The 20,908-nt window shown below is 36.8% G+C and overlaps 1 protein-coding gene across 2 annotated transcripts in view; it reads right to left on the reverse strand.

The window, feature by feature from the left end:
- Window positions 1–20,908, reverse strand: part of MAP3K7 (mitogen-activated protein kinase kinase kinase 7) — a 65,890-nt gene that overhangs the window by 22,494 nt on the left and 22,488 nt on the right. The window contains exons 6-12 of one of the 2 annotated variants that reach the window (XM_010834722.1): window positions 19,443–19,567; window positions 15,280–15,408; window positions 13,155–13,285; window positions 11,499–11,580; window positions 8,640–8,770; window positions 7,846–7,975; window positions 5,214–5,294 (exon numbers count right to left, since the gene is read on the reverse strand). In XM_010834722.1, coding sequence (XP_010833024.1) covers window positions 5,214–5,294; window positions 7,846–7,975; window positions 8,640–8,770; window positions 11,499–11,580; window positions 13,155–13,285; window positions 15,280–15,408; window positions 19,443–19,567 — 809 coding nt within the window. The remainder of the gene's footprint in view (window positions 1–5,213; window positions 5,295–7,845; window positions 7,976–8,639; window positions 8,771–11,498; window positions 11,581–13,154; window positions 13,286–15,279; window positions 15,409–19,442; window positions 19,568–20,908) is intronic. The other variant, XM_010834723.1, reaches the window with a different exon arrangement.

The raw sequence follows: 20,908 nt of genomic DNA on the forward strand, positions 1-20,908 counted from the left end.
CCTCATGCGAAAAGTTGACTCACTGGAAAAGACTCTGATGCTGGGAGGGATTGGGGGCAGGAGGAGAAGGGGACGACAGAGGATGAGATGGCTAGATGGCATCACTGACTCGATGGACGTGAGTCTGAGTGACCTCCGGGAGTTGGTGATGGACAGGGAGGCCTGGCGTGCTGCGATTCATGGGGTCGCAAAGAGTTGGACATGACTGAGCGACTGATCTGATCTGATCTGATTTAATTAGTCACAAATACAGAATTTTACTGAAGGAGTAGTGTCTGCAGTTGGCAGAAGCAGATGTAGTATATCTCAGAAGAGCTCTCGTCGGGCCTCTGTGTCCCTAAACAAAGGCAGGTGTTAATGACACTATCTGTGCAAGGTAAGAACTTGAGATCTGGAAAAGCTCAATTCTTTTACCTCACGGTCTCCTCATAATGATGCTGTGCTGTTTATCGCTTGGCACTTTTCATATTTTACTTAACTACTTATCACACTTTTGGTAAATAACCAATATACAATGGAGCTCAGTGTACCTGACTGAAATTTAAAGTGAATGAATAGTCATTAAATTTTTCTCAGTTAAGAGATCTAAATGCAGCTGAAACCATAAGGACGCCTAAAGTTTCTTTTCAGTTTCAAGAATATTATTAACAACAAATGTCAATTAAATTCACAGACCTGGACAAAAATATTTTATGTGTATTAAGACTGATTCAACAAAACACTTGCATATTCAGCCTTCTCTAGCAAATCCTTAAGACAGTACATAATGCTTTTTGGTCAAAGCGTTCTATCAGTTTAAAATGTTAAACCATCTTGAATTCCAGGCTTAGAAATAACAAAAGGTACACTAGAGTCTCACTGTTGAAGTTTCTCAAACAGAAGTACATGAAGGCAGTGCTTATCTGTAGAATGGAGGAGAAAAATTTCAAGTGTTTAAAATGAAACCAAGTATTGTAATTTAGTCTGAACTTAAAAAAGAAATTCAGAACCACTGAGTATGATATTATAGCAGTAGTATTAAAAACTATTTAAATATATTCTAGAAAACCCTACAGTTTAGCTCATTTTAAAAAGTTATCTTTTATAATATAATTACAACAGTTATTCAATATCAGTATTTGGAATAGTTTACTTTTGCAAATCATATGTTGGAAATTTATTTCATTTCATAATAGCAATCGATCTGGTATAAACTATGCATGAGGATTTTTTAACAACAGAAAGGGAGAAAGTACAGAAGACTTATGTTTCAATTAAATCTTTTGCAGGTGGTATGTATATATGTATCTGACAGTACTTTCATCCAATGGATTTCAAAATATATTATCATCACAGTTGACTTTCTTAAGTACTATAACTCTTCACACAAGGACTCCAGAGCAGGACTGCTGATCTCCCCTGATAATAGACACCAGAGCCATGAACAAAATATTTTTCAACTATTCAGTCTCTTGTTGTTTAGTTGCTAAGTTAAGTTGGACTCTTCTGCAGCTCCATGGACTGTAGCCCCCCAGGCCCCTCTGTCCATGGATTTTCCAGGCAAGAATACTGGAGTGAGTTACCATTTCCTTCTCCAGGGGATCTTCCCAATCCAGGAATTGAATCCACATCTCCTACTTTGGCAGGTGGATTCTTTACCACTAAGCTACCAGGGAAGCCAACTCAGTCTCTTACTCTATGAAACTGGAAAAGGTTGTTGTTCTTGTTGTGTAACTTTTGAACATTTTACCTGTTTAACTTTGACATGTGAAATTTTAAAAGAAATGTAAAATATAGGTATTCTTCTAACACCAGATCAAATGTTACTATCAAATGTATTACAGTTTCCCAATTCATAATCCTTATCTCATTTGAGTATTTGAGATGAAGATGGAGGGAAAACAGACCCTTGGAAGCTTGGATAATAACAAAGCAAAATGTGGGAAAGTCAAGAAAATCCAAGTAAAAGAACGAAATAAACAAAAATCCATGTTTTTATCAAAATCTTAAAGGAAAAAACTTTAGAAAAATTTAAAGCAATCCAGTAATCTGCCACCCACTCTTTTTTCTCTAAATAAAAGTAACATAAAACGGATAAGAAAACTATAGATCAGATAGTTTCAATTATGGGTAAGAGATGTCTGCATTTACATTAACTTTGCTTAGGTTGCACAGTTATTTGGCAGAACATTCTCTATAAATGAAGAGTTAGCAAAATGTCATACTGTACTGGCAATTGCTCTTATTATGTGTCTTGCTTGCTAAAAAGAAGCCAGATAGATTTACAGCCATTCTGTGGGCAGGGCAAAGTAGAAGGAAGACTTAACCAGAACAAAGTTGCCAATACCTCTTTCAGAGCCAGGCCCAAGGTAGCAAGGGTACAAAAAATTGTGTAGTTTGATCCACACAAGTCCTGAGGTATTAAAGGTCCACTTTTGCATGACCTGAGAGACTGTTAAACTGATGAACGCTGGTGTTAGCCACAGACTGCTTGTTCTTCCTCATTTGTTGACGGCAGGGTATTTAACAGTTAAGTGTTGAAGAACAAGCAAAAAACAAGATTTAAATTTGTTGACCCATGACCAGGTTAGGCATTTTAGTCATTATAAAGATTGTATTAAAAAAATTTTTTTAGAGTAACAGTGCCTATTTAAAAACTTTTAAAACTTGGTAAAATTTTTAAAAATGCAAGAGGCAACACTTCAAAAATGATACATTTGTACACTGCTAATAAATACACATTAAAAACTTACTTGATGCTTAAAGGAGTACTCCTAATAAAAAGAGGCAGTTTATTCCAAGAGGTACATTAAACTCAGTACATTGCACTTGGCCAAAGGAAAGTATTATTGAAAATACTTATCCATAACAGACGAAAAATATAGTTTATATTTTAAAAATGCTTACAACTGGGATCCAATGCTAATTAATGCCAGTTTGGATATATCAAGAAGTGTCTGATCATATAACCACAGAATTTGTAGGGAATCAACCTCAAGTAAAAAAGTTCTAAAAGGTATTAAGAAATTTAGGGAATTAAATTTCATCCTTCTTTACAATTAAAATGGCCATGTAAGATAGTTGAGATACTCCCAAAGCACAGGTTATATCTTTTATGTTTAATTTAAAAATATAACCTAAGAATAAATTAATGGTTTGACTTTTATGTCCAATTATTTCATTTCCAGTGGTTGCAGCCTTTATTAAAAAAAGCGAAACTACTAGGTTAATGTTTAAATATCTGGGGAAAAAAACCCAACAAGAATATTTAATAAAATGTATTACTGAATACTATTTCCACTTAACAAGCATTGGTACTCTGGCAATTAGCAGCAGAATTAAGCTTTCCTGACCCCATAAGGATCCAATGTCATTAAAAAGTATCTCCTGGATGAAGAGCTCAGTTAAATTTAATACAAACCCTAAGTAGGAGCAGCACAGAATTACTCTAACTTCTGTGACTCAAACAAAACAAAAAAAATGGGTGTAATCTGGTGTCAGAAGATCTACGATGGGATCCTGGCTGTGTAACTCTGGGAAAACCATTCAACATCATTGGATCTTTTTCATCTGTAAAATGGCTGTTAAGCTGATGTACTTTAAACTACCTTACAGGCCACACAGCACATCTAACTAGGGTTTTTCAGCCCTGGCACTGCTGACACTTCAGGATGGGTAATCCTTGGCTGTGGGAGGCTGCCTGAGACACTCCAGACTGTTTACCAGCAACGCAGCTTCTGTCTACCATGTCAGTAGCACCTATTAGTTTTGACAATCATAAACGTTTCCAGACAGTGCCAAATGTCCCCTGGCAGGGTGTGGTGTGGTGCACACATTCACCCTGGCTCAGAACCTCTGAGAACGTTTTTCTCCTCTTTTTCCCTACTCATTATCACATACATCATTGGCTACTTCGCTATGTGTGGGTGTATCTGTTCTTTATGTTTACCCATAAGACCCAGATTAAGATTAGTGTGCCATTTGGCTAAATTTTTCTGATACTCTCAAACATTTAAGATAATCAGAGCTCGACAGTATGAATATTTAAACGTTGCTGCTTCTTCAGTTAGTGTATTATTCCCTTAAACTTGGTATCTCTCAGGGCAGAAGTAAAATGATCCTAAGTACTTTACTAATTTTGAAAGCAGCCCATGACTCAATAGAAGTATGCGAGGAATAAATTAACTGTATTCTCTGAAGGGCAACAATGAAAATGTAAAATAAACCACTTGAACCACCAAAGTAACAAAGAACTACACGAGAAATAAGGTGGTTTTGTATCCATGGAATGGGCCCGAAGAACTGCTAAATGTGTTATACACATCTGTGATTTACAGATTTTACATGTATACTAGGTTCTGACCCACTGGGAGCTCAATAATGGGTCATTTCCATAATCGGCACATATTTATTAAACACAATGTGTGAGGTCTTGAGCCAGACACGGCGGCTGACACCATCAATAATAAATAACAAAGACATAGTCTCTATCCTCAGGTTTCAGTTTACTGGAGGAGACAAGAACTACTAGGCATGGTGATTTAGATTCATCTATGAGATAATCACCATAAGAAATGAAAGCAATTTAACCTTATGAGACTTGTGGGAGTTAGGTATAAGAACATAATTTGCAAGAAGATCCTCCTAATAATACACAGGAATCTGAAGTGACCATAATTATTTGGCAAGATACCATGTAAAACAGCAAATCTCATTTAGCTTTTGTTTCTGTTTTCTAGGTTAAGGCAAAATAGTATTCAGCTACTCTTTTCTCAACTTTGTATTTTACTTGTTACCAACAGAAAGAGGCTGGGACAGAGTGCCAAGAGGGAGCCGCCAAGTTGCAATGAAGGAAGAAAAGGAGCCAAGGACAAGTATTTTTAAAGGATTGTTTCCTCTTTCTGCTGGTGCAAAAAAGGTCTGGGTTCAGCTATTCCGCTCATTTAAAAGATGCGAGGAAGTTGGCAGAATTCTGGGCTGGTATGCCTCCTTTCATGAAAAGGCTTATTACTTTACCTTCTAGTTCATCCTCAATTTTGGAGATGTGAGGTTTCTGGCCAAGCTGGCTTCAGTGCAGATAAATGTGTACAGTTTTTAATCTGTCTCCCTAAGGACTGCATGCAAGGTATCTATTTTCACATTCTATTAAATTGGAGCAAGAAGCATTTTATAAGTACTAGGAATCATTATTCCGGTTTTACAGCTATTAGACCAACCCAGGTGGTCCATGATACCTGCTATGACGGTCTCAGGGACATCCAGAATGTTGCCAAATGAAGCGGTTTTACGGTGGCCCCGTTTAGGCTTGGAAAAGGCTGCAAAAATACACACATACAGTATACATGCAAACAACCACAAACAGAAACACAGAAAACGGTGAACAAAAACAGAATACTTTTCATATAGTTGTGTTAATAACACTTCATGCAGGATGGCATGCAGAACTATCAAACCCTTTGTCCATGCTTACACAAGGCGTGATTAAGGAGCAAACAACTATCAATACATGATGTTTCACATACTGGCTTTAATTAGCAGGAAAAAAAAAGGACAGAGACAAACAAAGCTGCAGGTAATGAGAAAGCTAGATTTCCAACACTTCACAGAAATAATCTAAATGCAACCACTGATGTGCAGTGAGGGTCTACAATGAAAGTGGGAAGAAAAGAGGAGTTAAAAAGAAATATGCTGCCATATTTGTTTTAATTAAACAAACACAGGAATATGTGTTCAATGAGGTGTTTCTTGAAGTGTGCTACAAAGTACAATTCAGTGATGATATGATAATTATTGAATCAAAGTATGAAATATATATGCTTTTATAATTATAAATGTTTAAACATACTTCTGATAAACTGAGTATTTATTGTAGTTTCCAAAGTTTAGGGTCTATTCCTGCTAAACCAGAATAGTTCTGAAAGGCTGGAAAATATGAACCTGTCAAAGTAAGACAATTCACCAACAAATGTTCAGCCCATCTGTTTTATTCACATTTAGGCAGAGAAAGGATAGGGTTATTTAAATATATGTGGTTACCTTTAATCTGGTGAAATATGACTTCTGTGAAGATTAATTATAAACCAGTACCTGACTAAAAAATTGACACTAGCAGATGTTAAAATTATTACTATTACAGTACAGAACACTTCCTGTTTTAAGGTAGCAATCACTATTTGGCAGCTCTAACTTGAATGATATTCCTGAAATGAAAAGGACTCCCAAAGTGTTAGGCTGCATTTCTGTATACACTGTTCATCAGACACTGTACTGTGACAGCCCCACTGCACACAGAAACACCTGTGACTCAAGTGACCTCCCTCCACTCAACTTGACTGTTTCTGAAGATTCCATTTATGTGGCAGAGACCAGCCAATCTCTTTTTTCCCCTTTTTTCTTAGCAACAGAACCTCAACTATACTCAGGACAGCAATGTTCCCAGATAAAAGACTGCAGATGCCCTCTTCCCTTGGGTCCAAAGGGAGCCATCTGACCCTATTGCTACGGCCAATGACATAAACGTGGAAGCTGTTAGGAGGGACTTCTGTGAAAGCTTTTTGAAAAAGTAGCCCTTGCCCTAACTCCTGCTTCCTGATGCTGGGACTGTGGATGTGATGACTGGAACAGCCATTATGGAGCACAAAGTCACCTTCTGGATGAAAGCCACACAATAGGGATTGTAACACAGAGAGACGGAAGAAACCCAGTCACCAAAGATTGAGGCGCCTACCTCCAGATTTGTGTGTGAAAAGAAGTTTTGTGTTAAAGACACTGTTATTTTGGATACTCTATAATATCTAACTGACTCTAATGCTAACTGATAAATAAGTGACCAAGATTAGTTGAAGACAAGAAGAGTTAGGATGGTCCTCTGGACAACTTCTTTCTTAAAAGAACTTCACACAAAATGAAAATATTCTTTTTAGAAAGAAACCAAAACAATCTTAAAACAAAACAAAATCCCACAAAACCTGGTTAGCTAAGTTAAAAAAAATATGCTAATACATTAGGGAATATACTTGTATATACATATGTAGTTTAAAAGATTAGAGGTAAATACACAAAAATTCTGTGTTTATTTTTTTAGTGGGACAATTATGGAAGACTGGGTTTTTTAAATTTATATTTCTACATTTTCCACAATAGAAATGTATTTATAATCAGTTCCTCTCCACCTCTAGGGAAATCAGAAAGAAAACAATTTAACCCACCATTACTAAATGAACCTGCTTAGAAAAGAAGGTTAGAAGTCCACTAAGGTAACAAAACATGTAATTATTTTTGTGCTGACCAGTCTTTCCACAGTTAATCATTTTAAGTACTGACAAAATGGAAGAGAAATACTAGCTTTTTCCAGATCAAATTACTATGATCTTTTATTTTACAATTAAAAGAATTAATCACAAACTTAGCTACTTTTGCCACTGAAAGGAGTAGCAGCAGACAGTAAGGCCAAATCATATTTTGATCTGGAGCACATTTTTCTGCTAAATTCAAAACAAAACATTTGCTATTATTTGAGTTCAGCACAAAACTCTAGTAGAATCACTCAAAATCCTCCTAAAACATCCTAGTATTGGCTAAATTTCAATTTCTCATTTAGATTTTCAGCTCATATTGAGCTGAATTATATTTGATAAAAATCTGTAATAAGAAATTAAATTTTATAATGCTAATAATTTTACAAATCATGCTTGGTTTATCTGGAATTTGAGATGCTTTCTGCTAGAAGCATAGGAAGTATATTGTAAATCAACTTCCTGCTTTAAAAAAATTTAGGACACACACAAAAAAGCCCCTGACATTCCCATGACTGAAACAACTGAAACTACATCTTCGTTCCTCTTCAGACTGTTACTTCCTTTTTACCTGTGGTTGCAGCAATCCTGGCTTCTATTTCAGACATATCGGCACTCATCCTCTTGCCTTCAGAGGTTGGGGGCAAGCTCTCCACGCTGCTCCCACGAGAAGCTCCCAAACTCAAACGCCCAGATTCACTCTGTTAAAAACATAGGTCAATTTGAATTACTGAAGCTCTTTATATTTAAAAATCCTGGGCAGCTAGAAGAAGGGAGATACCAACTGGGATTTTTATGGGTTCTGTTCTGAAAGAAATGGAATACCTTCAGGGAAGGAGAACTGTAGGAGTGAGGAAGAACAAGCTGCAGACACTGGCCTTTAGGAAAAGGTGATCATTAGAGCTGGGAGTTCAATGTCCCAATTATTAGTTATCCTAAATGCCTCAAGGAAGTCGAATAAAATCACTCCTTAAAATACTGAAAAACCAGTAACAGCAAAAATATAATAAATCTGGAAACATGAAATGATGGATCTAGAAGAACGCCTTTAACCAGGTAGTACAGCCAAGAAATGTCCATTTTATACTTGTAACCATCAACTGTTCAAGTTAGGTATCATCGTAAGGAAGATATGCACAAATGTCAAAGGCAGCAATCATCAGATGGGAGAACAATTAATTATAAAGAATTTCAGGAGAATCTCATTACACATCTCTACTCTTAAGCCTGTCTGTCTGCTTCAGGAACAAGATTCAGAACTTGTATAGTGGAAGAAGGCAAACAATACTTGTTAGTATAATGTTTAGGACTTCATGACTACTGGTAAGGTTACCAAAAGATTTTACTTTTAATAACAAAACAAACCTGTTGTTTTGCCTGGTTTTTCAACAATTTTGATTCTAAGCGTTTAATTGTATCATTTGTGGCAGGAACTTGTTCCATGTTAGTGTCACTTTTATTACTGGTGTTTGTAGAAGCGATGTCCATGAAGGAGCCTAGGAAAGCAAAAATATTTATGACAATAGGCTAGGAATAATACAAATGCTTCATTCAATAAAATGTAACTTAAATTCTTTTCTAAACTAGCAAGATATAAATAGAAATAAGACTTTTCAAGCTAATGAAGATACCCAAACAAACCCATTTTAAACGATATTTCAGGATAGCACAAAAGGGAATCAAAGTGCCTAAACAGTTTTCTAATAGTCAAAGTCCAATTAAACTTTATAATGCTAATAATTTTACAAATCATGCTTGGTTTATCTGGAATTTGAGATGCTTCCTGCTAGAAGCTTAAGAAGTATATTATAAATCAACTTGATTTAGAATCAAGAATGACTAAGATTCTTAGCTTGTTAATCAAGATGGAAAAGACTGTGGAAGGACTGAGTCGGAAGGGAGCTCAGTTAGGAAAATGGTAATTTTGAGCTCATAGCAGGTGTCAGTCAAGTAGCTGGATATGTGAGTATGGAGTTTGAATTTGGGATGGAGCAAAAATATTGGCGTATACATGTATACTGGATGAGATTACTAAGGAAATGAGTTTAGACCAACAAAGAGGTCAAATGACTAAGCCCTGGGCACTCTGACATTTATAGGTTGGGAAGATGAAGAATAACCAGCACAGGAAACCATGAAAACAAGTGACCAGAAATGTAAGATGAAGCCCAGGCTAGTATGGTATCCTGGAGACCAACTCAAAGTGCTGAAAACAGTAGACAGTAACAAACTGTGTCAAAGGCTACTGAGAATCAAAAAAGATGAGAACTGAAAATCCTTCATTTAGATTTAGTAATGTGAAGATAACTGGTGACCTTGACAAGAGCAATTCTAGAGTAGTGGTACAATAAAAGCTTGAATGGAGTGAGCACAAGAGACAATGGCAAGAGAGAAGCCAGAGAAATGCAAATACAGACTTTAACAGTCCCCGCCTTATCCACAGGGGATGCATTCTAAGAGCTCCAGTGGATGCCTGCAACCTCAGGCAGGACTCAGCCCTTGCATACTGTGTTTCTTCTTATACATATATGCCTACGATAAACTTTAATTTATAAATTAGGCACAGTAAGAGATTAACAAGAGTAACTAAAAATAAAACAGAACTAACAATATACTGTAATAAAAGTTACATGAATGATGTCTCTCTCTCTCAACATATCTTACTGTACAAATTTAATACCTTTCTCTAACTAAGCACTTATCCTGCACTACGGCTGTTAACTTCTGCAGTTTGAAGCATGACAGCAAAACAGGCACAGATTTCTTTTTCCTTCATGATTTCATGGATAGAAGTTCTTAATGCAGATCTTAGCAATCTCATCCAGCATAGGATTTTTTTTCCCTAATTAAAGTTGAGAATTTTCACCTTTTCAGTTAGAGGGAGCACTTTCCAGCTTCTCTTTGGCATATCAGAATTGCCAGCATCACTACTTGTGTGCTTTGGGGCCATTACTAAATAAAATTAGGGTCCCATGAACACAAGCACTGTGATACCTTGACAGGTGATGTGACAACCAACAGGGCTGCTAAGTGACAAATGGATAGGATACACTGAATAAAAGGACAATCCATAGGATGGAGCGAGATTTCATCGTGCTGCTCAAGATGGCTGCAATCTAAAACCTATGAATTATTTCATTCTGGAATTTTTCATTTAGTATTTCTGGATCACAGTTGACCACGGGTAACTGAAACTGCAGAAAGTAAAACTGTGGACAAGGGGGGACTACTGTATATATACTCAGGGAATGATCCCAGCACAAAGGCTAAAACTGGTGATGCAAGAGACAGGAAGAATTGCTGGAGAGCAGATGGGATCTGATGCACAAGGGGACAGGCTTGCCTCTGGCTATGAGCATGGACAGTTCAGCATGGGAACAGAAGAGCGTGCAGAGCAGAGGGGCAGACTCAGGCAGGTGGGCGCATGGAGAGGGGGAGTTTGTGGCAGCTGTCTTTTGATCACAGAGAAACAGTAAAGAAGGTCAGCTGAGAGTAAGGAGTGGCAAGCAAATGTTTTTAGAGAAATTCACTTTAGAATTCAGAGCATCTCAGAAAGACTTTCAGTAAAATTGGAACCAGTTTAAATATAATTTTTTTGGAGGCAGGGGAAATAGACCAGTAAAAATAAAATTTTAAGAATGCATTAAGTATATGTGTACATACACACCTATGCCTTTTAGTTTTAATCAAACTAATAAATGTTCATAATACCATATATTTTGAGAAGTAAAATTTTTCTGAGTATTACTTCTACTATTTTTTTTGATGACCACAAACTATGGAACTGAGGAACTCTGAACTAAAACACAGATTCTTAAATGAATGTCTCTATGAATTCTTCTACAAAGATCAAGAAGTAGGGTGCTCATGATACAGGAACTATACTGTTTTATATATATATTTATAATAATTTTGATACTATTTGATCTAGCTGTATCTGTGTAAGAATTATTTTTCAAGTAAAGAATGGCATCCACAGAAATATAATATCCAGTCTTTTTAGACACAACTGTGTAAGAATTTCAAAACTTGGAAGTGGGTTTTCAATTAACTAACCCTGGGTACCTGCATGAAGAATGATGCACCTGAAAATTCAAATTGCAATCATATTAAAGGAATAAATTAAAATGCAAAAAGGGACATCAGTCATTGCTCCTTGATTATCACTTCACAGGAACAGAGACACAAACATTTAGCTTATTACGTTCCAATCTATCCATTTACCTGTACTGGTAGCAGAGTTGCTCTGTCCTTCATCTGAATACTGACAAGGATATTGTAACGGCTCATCTGCTCCTGGAAAGTACTATATATAAAAAAGTAAATAACAATTTAAAATTTCTTTAATACAAATCAAATCATGTGAAAATTAAAGAGTATGTTTGAATTACTTCCTTGCTGAGATCTGAATGCAGCAAAAATGCTGCTTTATTTTCACTAAGGCATATATGGAAATTTGTAGATACAAAGATGTGCTAACTCTTCTGAATTTCAACTGTTATCAATGCCATGTATCTACCTACACAGAGCCTAGATAATCTTGAAGAAAACAGCCAATATTCCTCTAGAGGAACATATGAAATACAGTAGTATCATTCCTCATAATTACATGAGACATTATTCATGTTCTCATAGCAGTGAGGCAAATCTCTAAAGTGTTGAAATGACCTAGTCTGACAACAGAGATGGTATGCCATGGAATAATTTGTTAGACATTTTAAATATCAAGGATAGATTATGAATGTCACTCTATGAACCAGAGGTAAAATACTGGATATATCTGCTGGATAAAAATTAGAATTTAGGGAGAAAAAAGAGAAACGTTTTCTTCTCAAATTAGACAAAGCACAGATAGGCACAATCAAAATCTGAATAATTTATATAATCCAAAGTTTTAAGGTATTTGATTATGGAGACCAAGCTGTTTTCTCTACTTTTTAATTTTTACTGAGTTGTTTTCTTATGAGTGTATCTTTAGGTCCCAGGATTCTACATACAGCTATTCTCCAATATGAAATTAAGCTTTAATAAGATGAGTTTAAGCTGCTGTGCCTAACTTATTTTCAATAGAATGAACAAATTAATTATGTGGCCATTTAGGAAATCACTTAATCTATATTCAAAGAGACTGAAAGATTCTTCTGCTTAGCAAATTTTCTGAAATTCAGGCACTTTTCACATTTCCAAGTCAAGGTACTACTTGATAGATTTGTTAGTGCATAAAAAACCAGAGGCCTAGATTGATTTAAATAATTCTAACAAAAGTGTTTGATTTATAGACTGGGAAATTCTAGTAATTATTTAAAATGATTCTTCTAAATTCTAAAATTCTACAGATCCTAGAAAAAAGTTTAACTTTTTAATGGCAAGTGGAAAGCTGAAAATATACAATGAAAACCAAAAGGTAAAAATCACTTAAATAAAAGTGTCTGGGAATGTAGCCTCTCTAGTGTGCTACATAAATGACTGCTTGATAAAGATTTGTACTAAAGAAAATTTATAACTCAGCAACAATTAGAGTCATAAAATACCCAAGCCATGTAAAGGCTTTAGAGATCATCTAATTCAACTTCTCTCACATTACAGATAAGGCAACAGGCCGAGTAACAAATAAATCTACCAAGTTAAGCAGAAGGAAAAAAGCATGTTCAGAGACCTAGTCTAGCCATCTTTCCATTATAAAGAACTAGATTTTTTTTCCCAAAATAATGTTTTCTCCTCTGATTATGTGAGTAATGAATACCCATTCTAAAGTGGAAAAATACAAAAAAGTATAAAACAAAAAAAAAATAATGATATCCCTTTACTTTAAAATCTCATTAAAACTCAGTATATATAAAAGTCCCTTAATCCCAAAGCCCCTCAAAAGAAGGATTATACCCGCATCAAGTGAGTCATTATTTTCACAATTTCCTCCATTGAAGGGCGCTGAGAAGGATCTTTAGACCAACAACGAGTCATCAGGCTCTCAATGGGCTTAGGTAAATTTTTGATCAGTGGTGGTCGAGTACCTACAATTAAAAATTACAGGAGGGGAGAAAAGAATGTATTTACTCAAAGAATAGTATAAGTTTCTAACATGGTATTTATTTTCTAAATCAAGATTTTTTTAGGAGGAATAAAAGTACATTTATTTTGTCCTTTAGGTAAACATTGCATTTTCATAAAGGGGAATCTACACCTTTTGAGAAACCAAATTAAAATTTTCACATGCATTATGACTGAGAGTTAATAATAGTTCATTTACTATAAACACTCTTTTAACAAATAGTTAACAGCTTAATGTGTGAATGGTAACTCAAGGTAATCATATCTGACCTGTATTTTCAGATTTATCATAAAAATTTCAAATCTGTTTGAAAAATCATCTTCCATATATCAAAAGTCATCAACCATAGTTGATATATTACATAGTATTACACTCACTGACTTCTAAACGGTTCTTTTGTGGGAGGCAGGCCTTACAGTAGCTGTGAGTCAGTCATTTCACAAGCTGAAAACTGCCAACTTTTGTGTAATTTAATAAGACTAATATCACTAGCAAGGTCCCTAACTTAAAAGAAGGGCTAGATTATAATGAAATCTTTGTAAATTTACCAATTAATAAGTTAGTTCTTTTATTTCTTACTTCACTGACATTCAATTTTACTGACACATGACAGAAAAAGAAAACACCATCCTGGTCAATGCTCTAGCATTCTCCATAACCACAAAAATGGTAGCACAATGAACCGGAAATTGGCAAACACACACGATTACTCCAATGACTCCTTGACATGTCGATGAATGACCAAAACAGTGGGGCAGATATTTGTTCTATCACATGTGGAATAGTGTGTCAAAAATGCCATTAATCAGAGTAATTATAATCAAGAGATAGAAATTAAACAACAGAGAAGGACAGCAAAAGTTAAAAGATTCAGCAATTTCCTTTCAAGAAGTATATTTTCCCAAAGGAACTGCAAAGTAAATTGATTAATGAAGGAGATGTATTCTAGTATCATGAGTGGTTAGAAACATTGTAATTAGAGGTATAAAGGGATTAGGAGGGATGCAAGGACATTGTGTCCATAAATGAATATAACTTAAAAATATGGACATTTGAGTCAGAAATATCAGATCTAATCTCAGCAACACCACTTACTAACCCTGTGCTGCTGCTGCTGCTAAGTCGCTTCAGTCGTGTCCGACTCTGTACGACCCCGTACATGGCAGCCCACTAGGCTCCCCCATCCCTGGGATTCTCCAGGCAAGAATACTGGAGTGGGTTGCCATTTCCTTCTCCAATGCATGAAAGTGAAAAGTGAAAGTGAAGTCGCTCAGTCATGCCCCGACTCTTAGCAACCCCATGGACTGCAGCCTACCAGGCTCCTTTGTCCATGGGATTTTCCAGGCAATAGTACTGGAGTGGGGTGCCACCGCCTTCTCCACTAAACCTGTGACCCTAGGCAAATTACTTAGCTTCTCTAGGTCTCAGCTTCCTAATAAGGAAAGCTGTAAAATGGGACATAACAGCACTCACGTCATAAAGATGAATGAGAAGCTAAAAAGCAAGACTATGTGATGCACTTCGTATTTTGCCTTTATGAATAGCTTAAGTAACAACTCTTACTGAATATGCTTTGCTTTCTCTCCTCAGTGAGACACTGCTTCTTCAAGAGAAAAAAGCAATAGCTCCCTAATTATCTTAACCATGTGAGAAATTTTTTTTCCCCACAGTGTCCAGTCCAGCGCGTTCCTGTCTGCTGGAGAGAGGCAACGAGGCAGCTGGCTCTGGCTGTCTACTGATGGCCTCTTCCGCACGGGCACAGCCAGCAGACCTCAGCTTTGTCCAGAGCCAGGACTGCCCCAGCTCTGCTCGATCTTGGTGTCAGGGCAGGTAGGGCTTGAGGCTGGTTACAAGAAATCGTATACTTTAATACTGGGTATAAATGGTCTTCTTTGGGGGAGAAACAATTTCCAAATAAGAAATATACAAAATATACTGACGAAAAACTTCACAAACCGTTATGAACAGCCCACATGATACGGAAAGCCGGGCCACCAATTTCATCAAAGGGTTTCCGACGTGTTATCACTTCCCAAAGGATAATACCCCAGCTGAAGACATCACATTTTTCACTGTAATTGCTACCTAGAAAAAAAAGGTAGTAAAATTTCAAGACTTTTCCCCACATGACTTACAGAAGTAATGGCTTTCATAAATTTTAAGAATAAGCATCATGTACAGAAACAAGAGAATGCCACAGGTAGGGCTGAGAAACTTTCTGAAGACCTCAAGTCTTTGCAATAAATATATTTTTAAAATGAGTTAAGTATTAAAATTGTACTCAAAAACTTACTCTATCATGTATAAAATAGATAACTAGCAGGAAGCTGCCATGTAACACAGGGATCCCAGCATGGCACTCTGTGATGACCTGGACTTGGAGTCGGGGGTCGGGGAGGGAGGCTCAGAAGGAAGGGGGAATACATACACACACACACATATATATGTATAGTTATGACTGATTTGCATTGATGTACAGCAGAGACCACCACACTGTAAAGCAATTATCATCCAATAAAGAGGAAAAAAAAACAAACAAACCCCACTTTAGAAAGTTAGTTATTTTCTACCTTCTTGTCAAGAAATGTCGACCTTATCTTTTATTTAAACATATTTTCTCTGGGGCAGAGAATTAAAACAGCTTGTACATTCCTTTATGTAATTTCTTACTCCTTTCTGGAATTTCTTAACCTTAAAATTTTCTTCTCCCATTCTCTTGATGGAAAACACTATCAAAGCAGAAGAAATTTCTAATCTAGTGTGAAGATTCTTTTTTTCCAAAATATCTGGTGAGATAAATTATTAACTTGCAAACTTAAAAGTAAGTTGTAAGCAGGAAAACTACAAATACCAAATTTACAGTAGTTGATTTATGCAGCAAAATGCACATAATTATAAGTTGGTTGGTCAATCAGCTGATAAACAAACAAACAAAACCCTAAAACCCATGAACAACCCATTGTAAGAATGATCAGTTATTACAACAGTAGCTACGGATGTACTTTGCAGGCACTGGGCACTATAAACCAGACAATGACATTACAATCTGATCTGAACCACAGGTGCTGACATCTTTCAGAAATGAAGAAATCTACATAGCCTAATAGTCTAAGTTTTGTTTCTCTAAACAATTAAGAGTAACTTTTATTTCTGGGTTCTTCTGTAAAAACAAATCTTTCTGCTCTCCACACTACAGTAATAACTGTGCTATTTTAACTCAAAGAAAGTCACATTAAATAATTTCAAAACAATGCCAATTATGTGTATTCTACACACGAACTTAAAACAAGTGGCATTATTTAACCTTATATAATTTAACGCTGGCTTGTTCACAAACTTTTTAACTGAACTTTGTGGCAAAATAGCTCCACTCAAGGGACCAGCTATAGAGCAAATTTCTTTCTCTTGGTGGCTAAAAACAAAGAACAAAAAACTTTAAATTCATCAAAAATAAAAGTCAAAATCAGAATTCGATTATTGAATGTTTCTGAGTTTCATGGGCTTTCATACCTTCCAATGTATGAATCACATGTCTTCAGTTCAAATTTTCTGAATTGTTTAAAAGACAATTGATGTTTTTATACAGAAACCTCATATGCAATTTACGGATCACTCTTTTAAAACTTGAGTTAAGATACACAGATGTAAAAGTAAGCATAAGGTATCCCTTATTTGTTGTCCTTAGCATCACACTTCTGTCCAGTTACTTGCATTCTTTCTAAGGCACACTCATTTAAGCTTTGAAGGGCCGATTTTTAATCACTAGGAAACCAACACAAAGCACACTTGGTTCTCGTTATGCCCTGTATTGTCTTATAAAGTTTGCAGTGAACAGGACTGGAAAAGGTCAGTTTTCATTCCAATCCCTAAGAAAGGCACAGACAAGGCAATGGCACCCCACTGCCTGGAAAATTCCATGGACGGAGGAGTCTGGTGGGCTGCAGTCCATGGGGTCACTAAGAGTCGGACACAACTGAAGCAACTTAGCAGCAGCAGCAGCAGCAAGAAAGGCAATGCCAAAGAATGCTGAAACTACCACACAATTGTACTCATCTCACACGCGAGTAAAGTAATGCTCAAAATTCTCCAAGCCAGGCTTCAATAGTACATGAACCGTGAACTTCCAGATGTTCAAGCTGGATTTAGAAAAGGCAGAGGAACCAGAGATCAAATTGCCAACATCCAAAGGATCATCAAAAAAGTAAGAGAGTTCCAGAAAAACATCTACTTCTGCTTTATTGACTATGCCAAACCTTTGACTGTGTGGACCACGATAAACTCTGGAAATTCTTAAAGAGATGGGAATTCCAGACCACCTGACCTACCTCCTGAGAAATCTGTATGCAGGTCAGGAAGCAACAGCTAGAAATGGACACTGGACATGGAACAACACACTGGTTCCAAATAGGGAAAGGAGTATGTCAAGGCTGAATACTGTCACCTCACTTATTTAACTTATATGCAGAGTACATCATGAGAAAAGCTGGGCTGGATGAAGCACAAGCTGGAATCAAGACTGCTGGGAGAAATATCAAAAAGCTCAGATATGTAGATGACACTGCCCTTAAGGCAGGAAGCAAAGAAGAACTAAAGAACCTCTTGATGAAAGTGAAAGAGGAATGTGAAAGAGTTGGCTTAAAACTCAACATTCAGAAAACTAAGGTCATCGCATCTGGTCCCATCACTTCATGGCAAATAGATGGAGAAACAACGGAAACACTGAGAGACTATTTTTTGGGGCTCCCAAATCACTGCAGATGGTGACTGCAGCCATGAAATTAAAAGACGTTTGCTCCTAGGAAGAAAAGTTATGACCAACCTAGACAGCTTATTAAAAAGCAGAGATATTACTTTGCCAACAAAGGTCCATCTAGTCAAGGCTATAGTTTTTCCAGTGGTCATGTATGGATGTGAGAGTTGGACTATAAAAAAGCTGAGCGCCGAAGAATTGATGCTTTTGAACTGTGGTGATGGAGAAGACTCTTGAAAGTCCCTTGGACTGCAAGGAGATCCAACCAGTCCATCCTAAAGGAAATCCGTCCTGAATATTCATTGGAAGGACTGATGCTAAAGCTGAAATTCCAATACTTTGGCCACCTGATGCGAAGAACTGACTCATCTGAAAAGACCCTGATGCTGGGAAAGATTGAAGGCAGGAGGAGAAGGGGATGACAGAGGATGAGATGGTTGGATGGCATCACCGACTTAATGGACATGAGTCTGAGTAAGCTTCAAGAGTTGGCAATGGACAGGAAGGCCTGGTGTGCTGCTGTCCATGGGGTCGCAAAGAGTTGGACACGACTGAGCGACTGAACTGAACTGAATTGTTAATTTGTAAACACTGAATCATTTCCTCCAGGAGGAAATACAGGACTGGGTTCCTGTGAGCCTCTTCACAATGTTTTTGTCAACTTATCAATATTAACCTTGTTTTATGTGTTTCTGTTTAAAACATCTTTTTTAATATAAATCGTTGATTCATTAATATTAAACTCATGGCCAAAAGCACTGTAACTCATGCCTGAATGCAGATTAGCTAGCAAGTGCATTTTCTCTGTAAGACACATCACAGCCTTCTGACACTTAGGAACACTAGAAAGCACTTCAATATTACTCGTAGAGGCCATTTTAAACTGTGAAATCATCAACACAAAGTACAAAAAAGGGGAAAAAATGAGGCACTCAATAGATCACAGAGGTGATACAGTGTGAGAACTGACACAAGAGGGCAGAGCAGTGCCTTGTGTGACCTCAGCCGGGAATGTGAGTGCTGGGCAACTCAAAATTTTTTCCTGCTCTGTGCATACCTGTGAATAACCTATGAAAAGAATTATGAGTACTGATTTTAGGCAATTTTGGTAGGCAATTTTGCTGTTATGGAATCTGAGCATGAGGATCAACTGCACATATGCCTGAACTTCACAGACAACCGAAATCCTGCTATGAGATTCAAGATCTAAGGCTGTATTTATGCAGTACCTCCTTAGACTTTAGGAAGTATCTTGCGTAAACGCCATGTAGAAATAAAATCATGTAAATAGGGGAAAGCCATAAACACGTTGGATTTACATGGGGTAATAAGGCAGATTATCAGTCACATCACGCTTTTGCTATTTTACCTTCAAAAACTTCAGGTGCCATCCAAGCAGCACTCCCCTTATTGTTGGTCATGTGAGTCTGAATGTCACAGGCTGTACCAAAATCACAGATTTTTAAAACTGTCCCCCCTGCAACCAGCAGCAAGCTGTTTAAAAAACAAACAAGACAAAAAATAAACCAAAAAATGAATTAAAGGTTATAAGACCAGTATCTGATTCTACAATAAAAGAGATATTTGGGGAAATAGAAAAGGTTAATAAGCAAAATGTCACCATTCAACTTCTGTAAAATGTGAACCAGTCACCTGTAATAGCTTAATAATATAGAGGAATATTGGCAAAAGTTGACTTTAAGCCAGTTCTTAGGGTGACTGCTAGACTCAAATTCTGATGTCTCCATCTCTATCTCCATAATTTTTCTTGATTATGCTTCTCTCTGGGCCAAAATATGGGGTTTTAAAAAACATGTAGTAAGTGAACATTAAGGTGTTCTGAAATAGGAGTGGCTAGATATCAATACCTTCATAAACTGTTGGCTCCTATACTTTACCTGCCTACCCCAGTGTTTTTTAAGGTGCAAGTAGAAACCTAGTCATAAAATCTAAATCATAACAATTCTAGATCACATATCTGGGGACCTAGATTGCAAAACAACCCAGAAGATTATGACAGCATTAAAAAAAAAAACTGGAAATATCAAAGTGTATCACAACTACTAAGACTAAATATTGTTTCAGAAAAGTTCAGTTTCAGGTCTACACACATTATAATGCACACACAACAGACTGTGAAGTACTTCTTACTATGGATCATGGTGCCAAAAGTTTCCAAACCTTCTTTGCTCTTATTAACCTTACTGTAAACAGAAATGAGTCTTTAGTTAGCCTAATGTAGCAAGACTGCTTAGCTGTTCACTGACCCTATTTCCTTTCCTTTTTAGGTACATTTCTCAGCCTTCTGAGCAATTAGGTGTGGTTATCATGACCATTCTAGCCAGTAGAATGTGATGTACTTCACCTTCAAGCCTGGTCCATAAAAATCTCCTACATATATATATGTGTGTGTGTATATATATATAAACTCCTTTCCCTATATGTCACTGAATGCAGAGGATTCTGACATACAAGACAGGCGGAGTCTGGGACATGAATCAGGAACGTTCACTTTGAACTTTAGAAGCAAAACCCACAAACCACCGAACCCATTTAGGGTTCAGCTCTCTCTCTTTGGCTTAATGCTGCCCTTGTCTTCTTGTAAGATCACTGTGCACGTCAAGCGTGTTTGCTGTGGTATGTGGCACCCCTGGGTTTGAAGCCTTGTCTTCTTGTAAGGTCACCATGCACGTCAAGCGTGTTTGCTGTGGTATGTGGCACCTCTGGGTTTGGTGCTGGGTGTTTCTGCAGTTTACCCAGTTTGCCATATTGCTGGAGGACCAAATTCTTCTCACGTGAGTTTAAGAGTCAAAGCCACGTTACTCACGATCCCTG

The sequence above is a fragment of the Bison bison genome, unplaced genomic scaffold (assembly GCF_000754665.1).
Source record: "Bison bison bison isolate TAMUID 2011002044 unplaced genomic scaffold, Bison_UMD1.0 scf7180017864035, whole genome shotgun sequence".
Taxonomy (NCBI): Eukaryota; Metazoa; Chordata; class Mammalia; order Artiodactyla; family Bovidae; genus Bison; species Bison bison.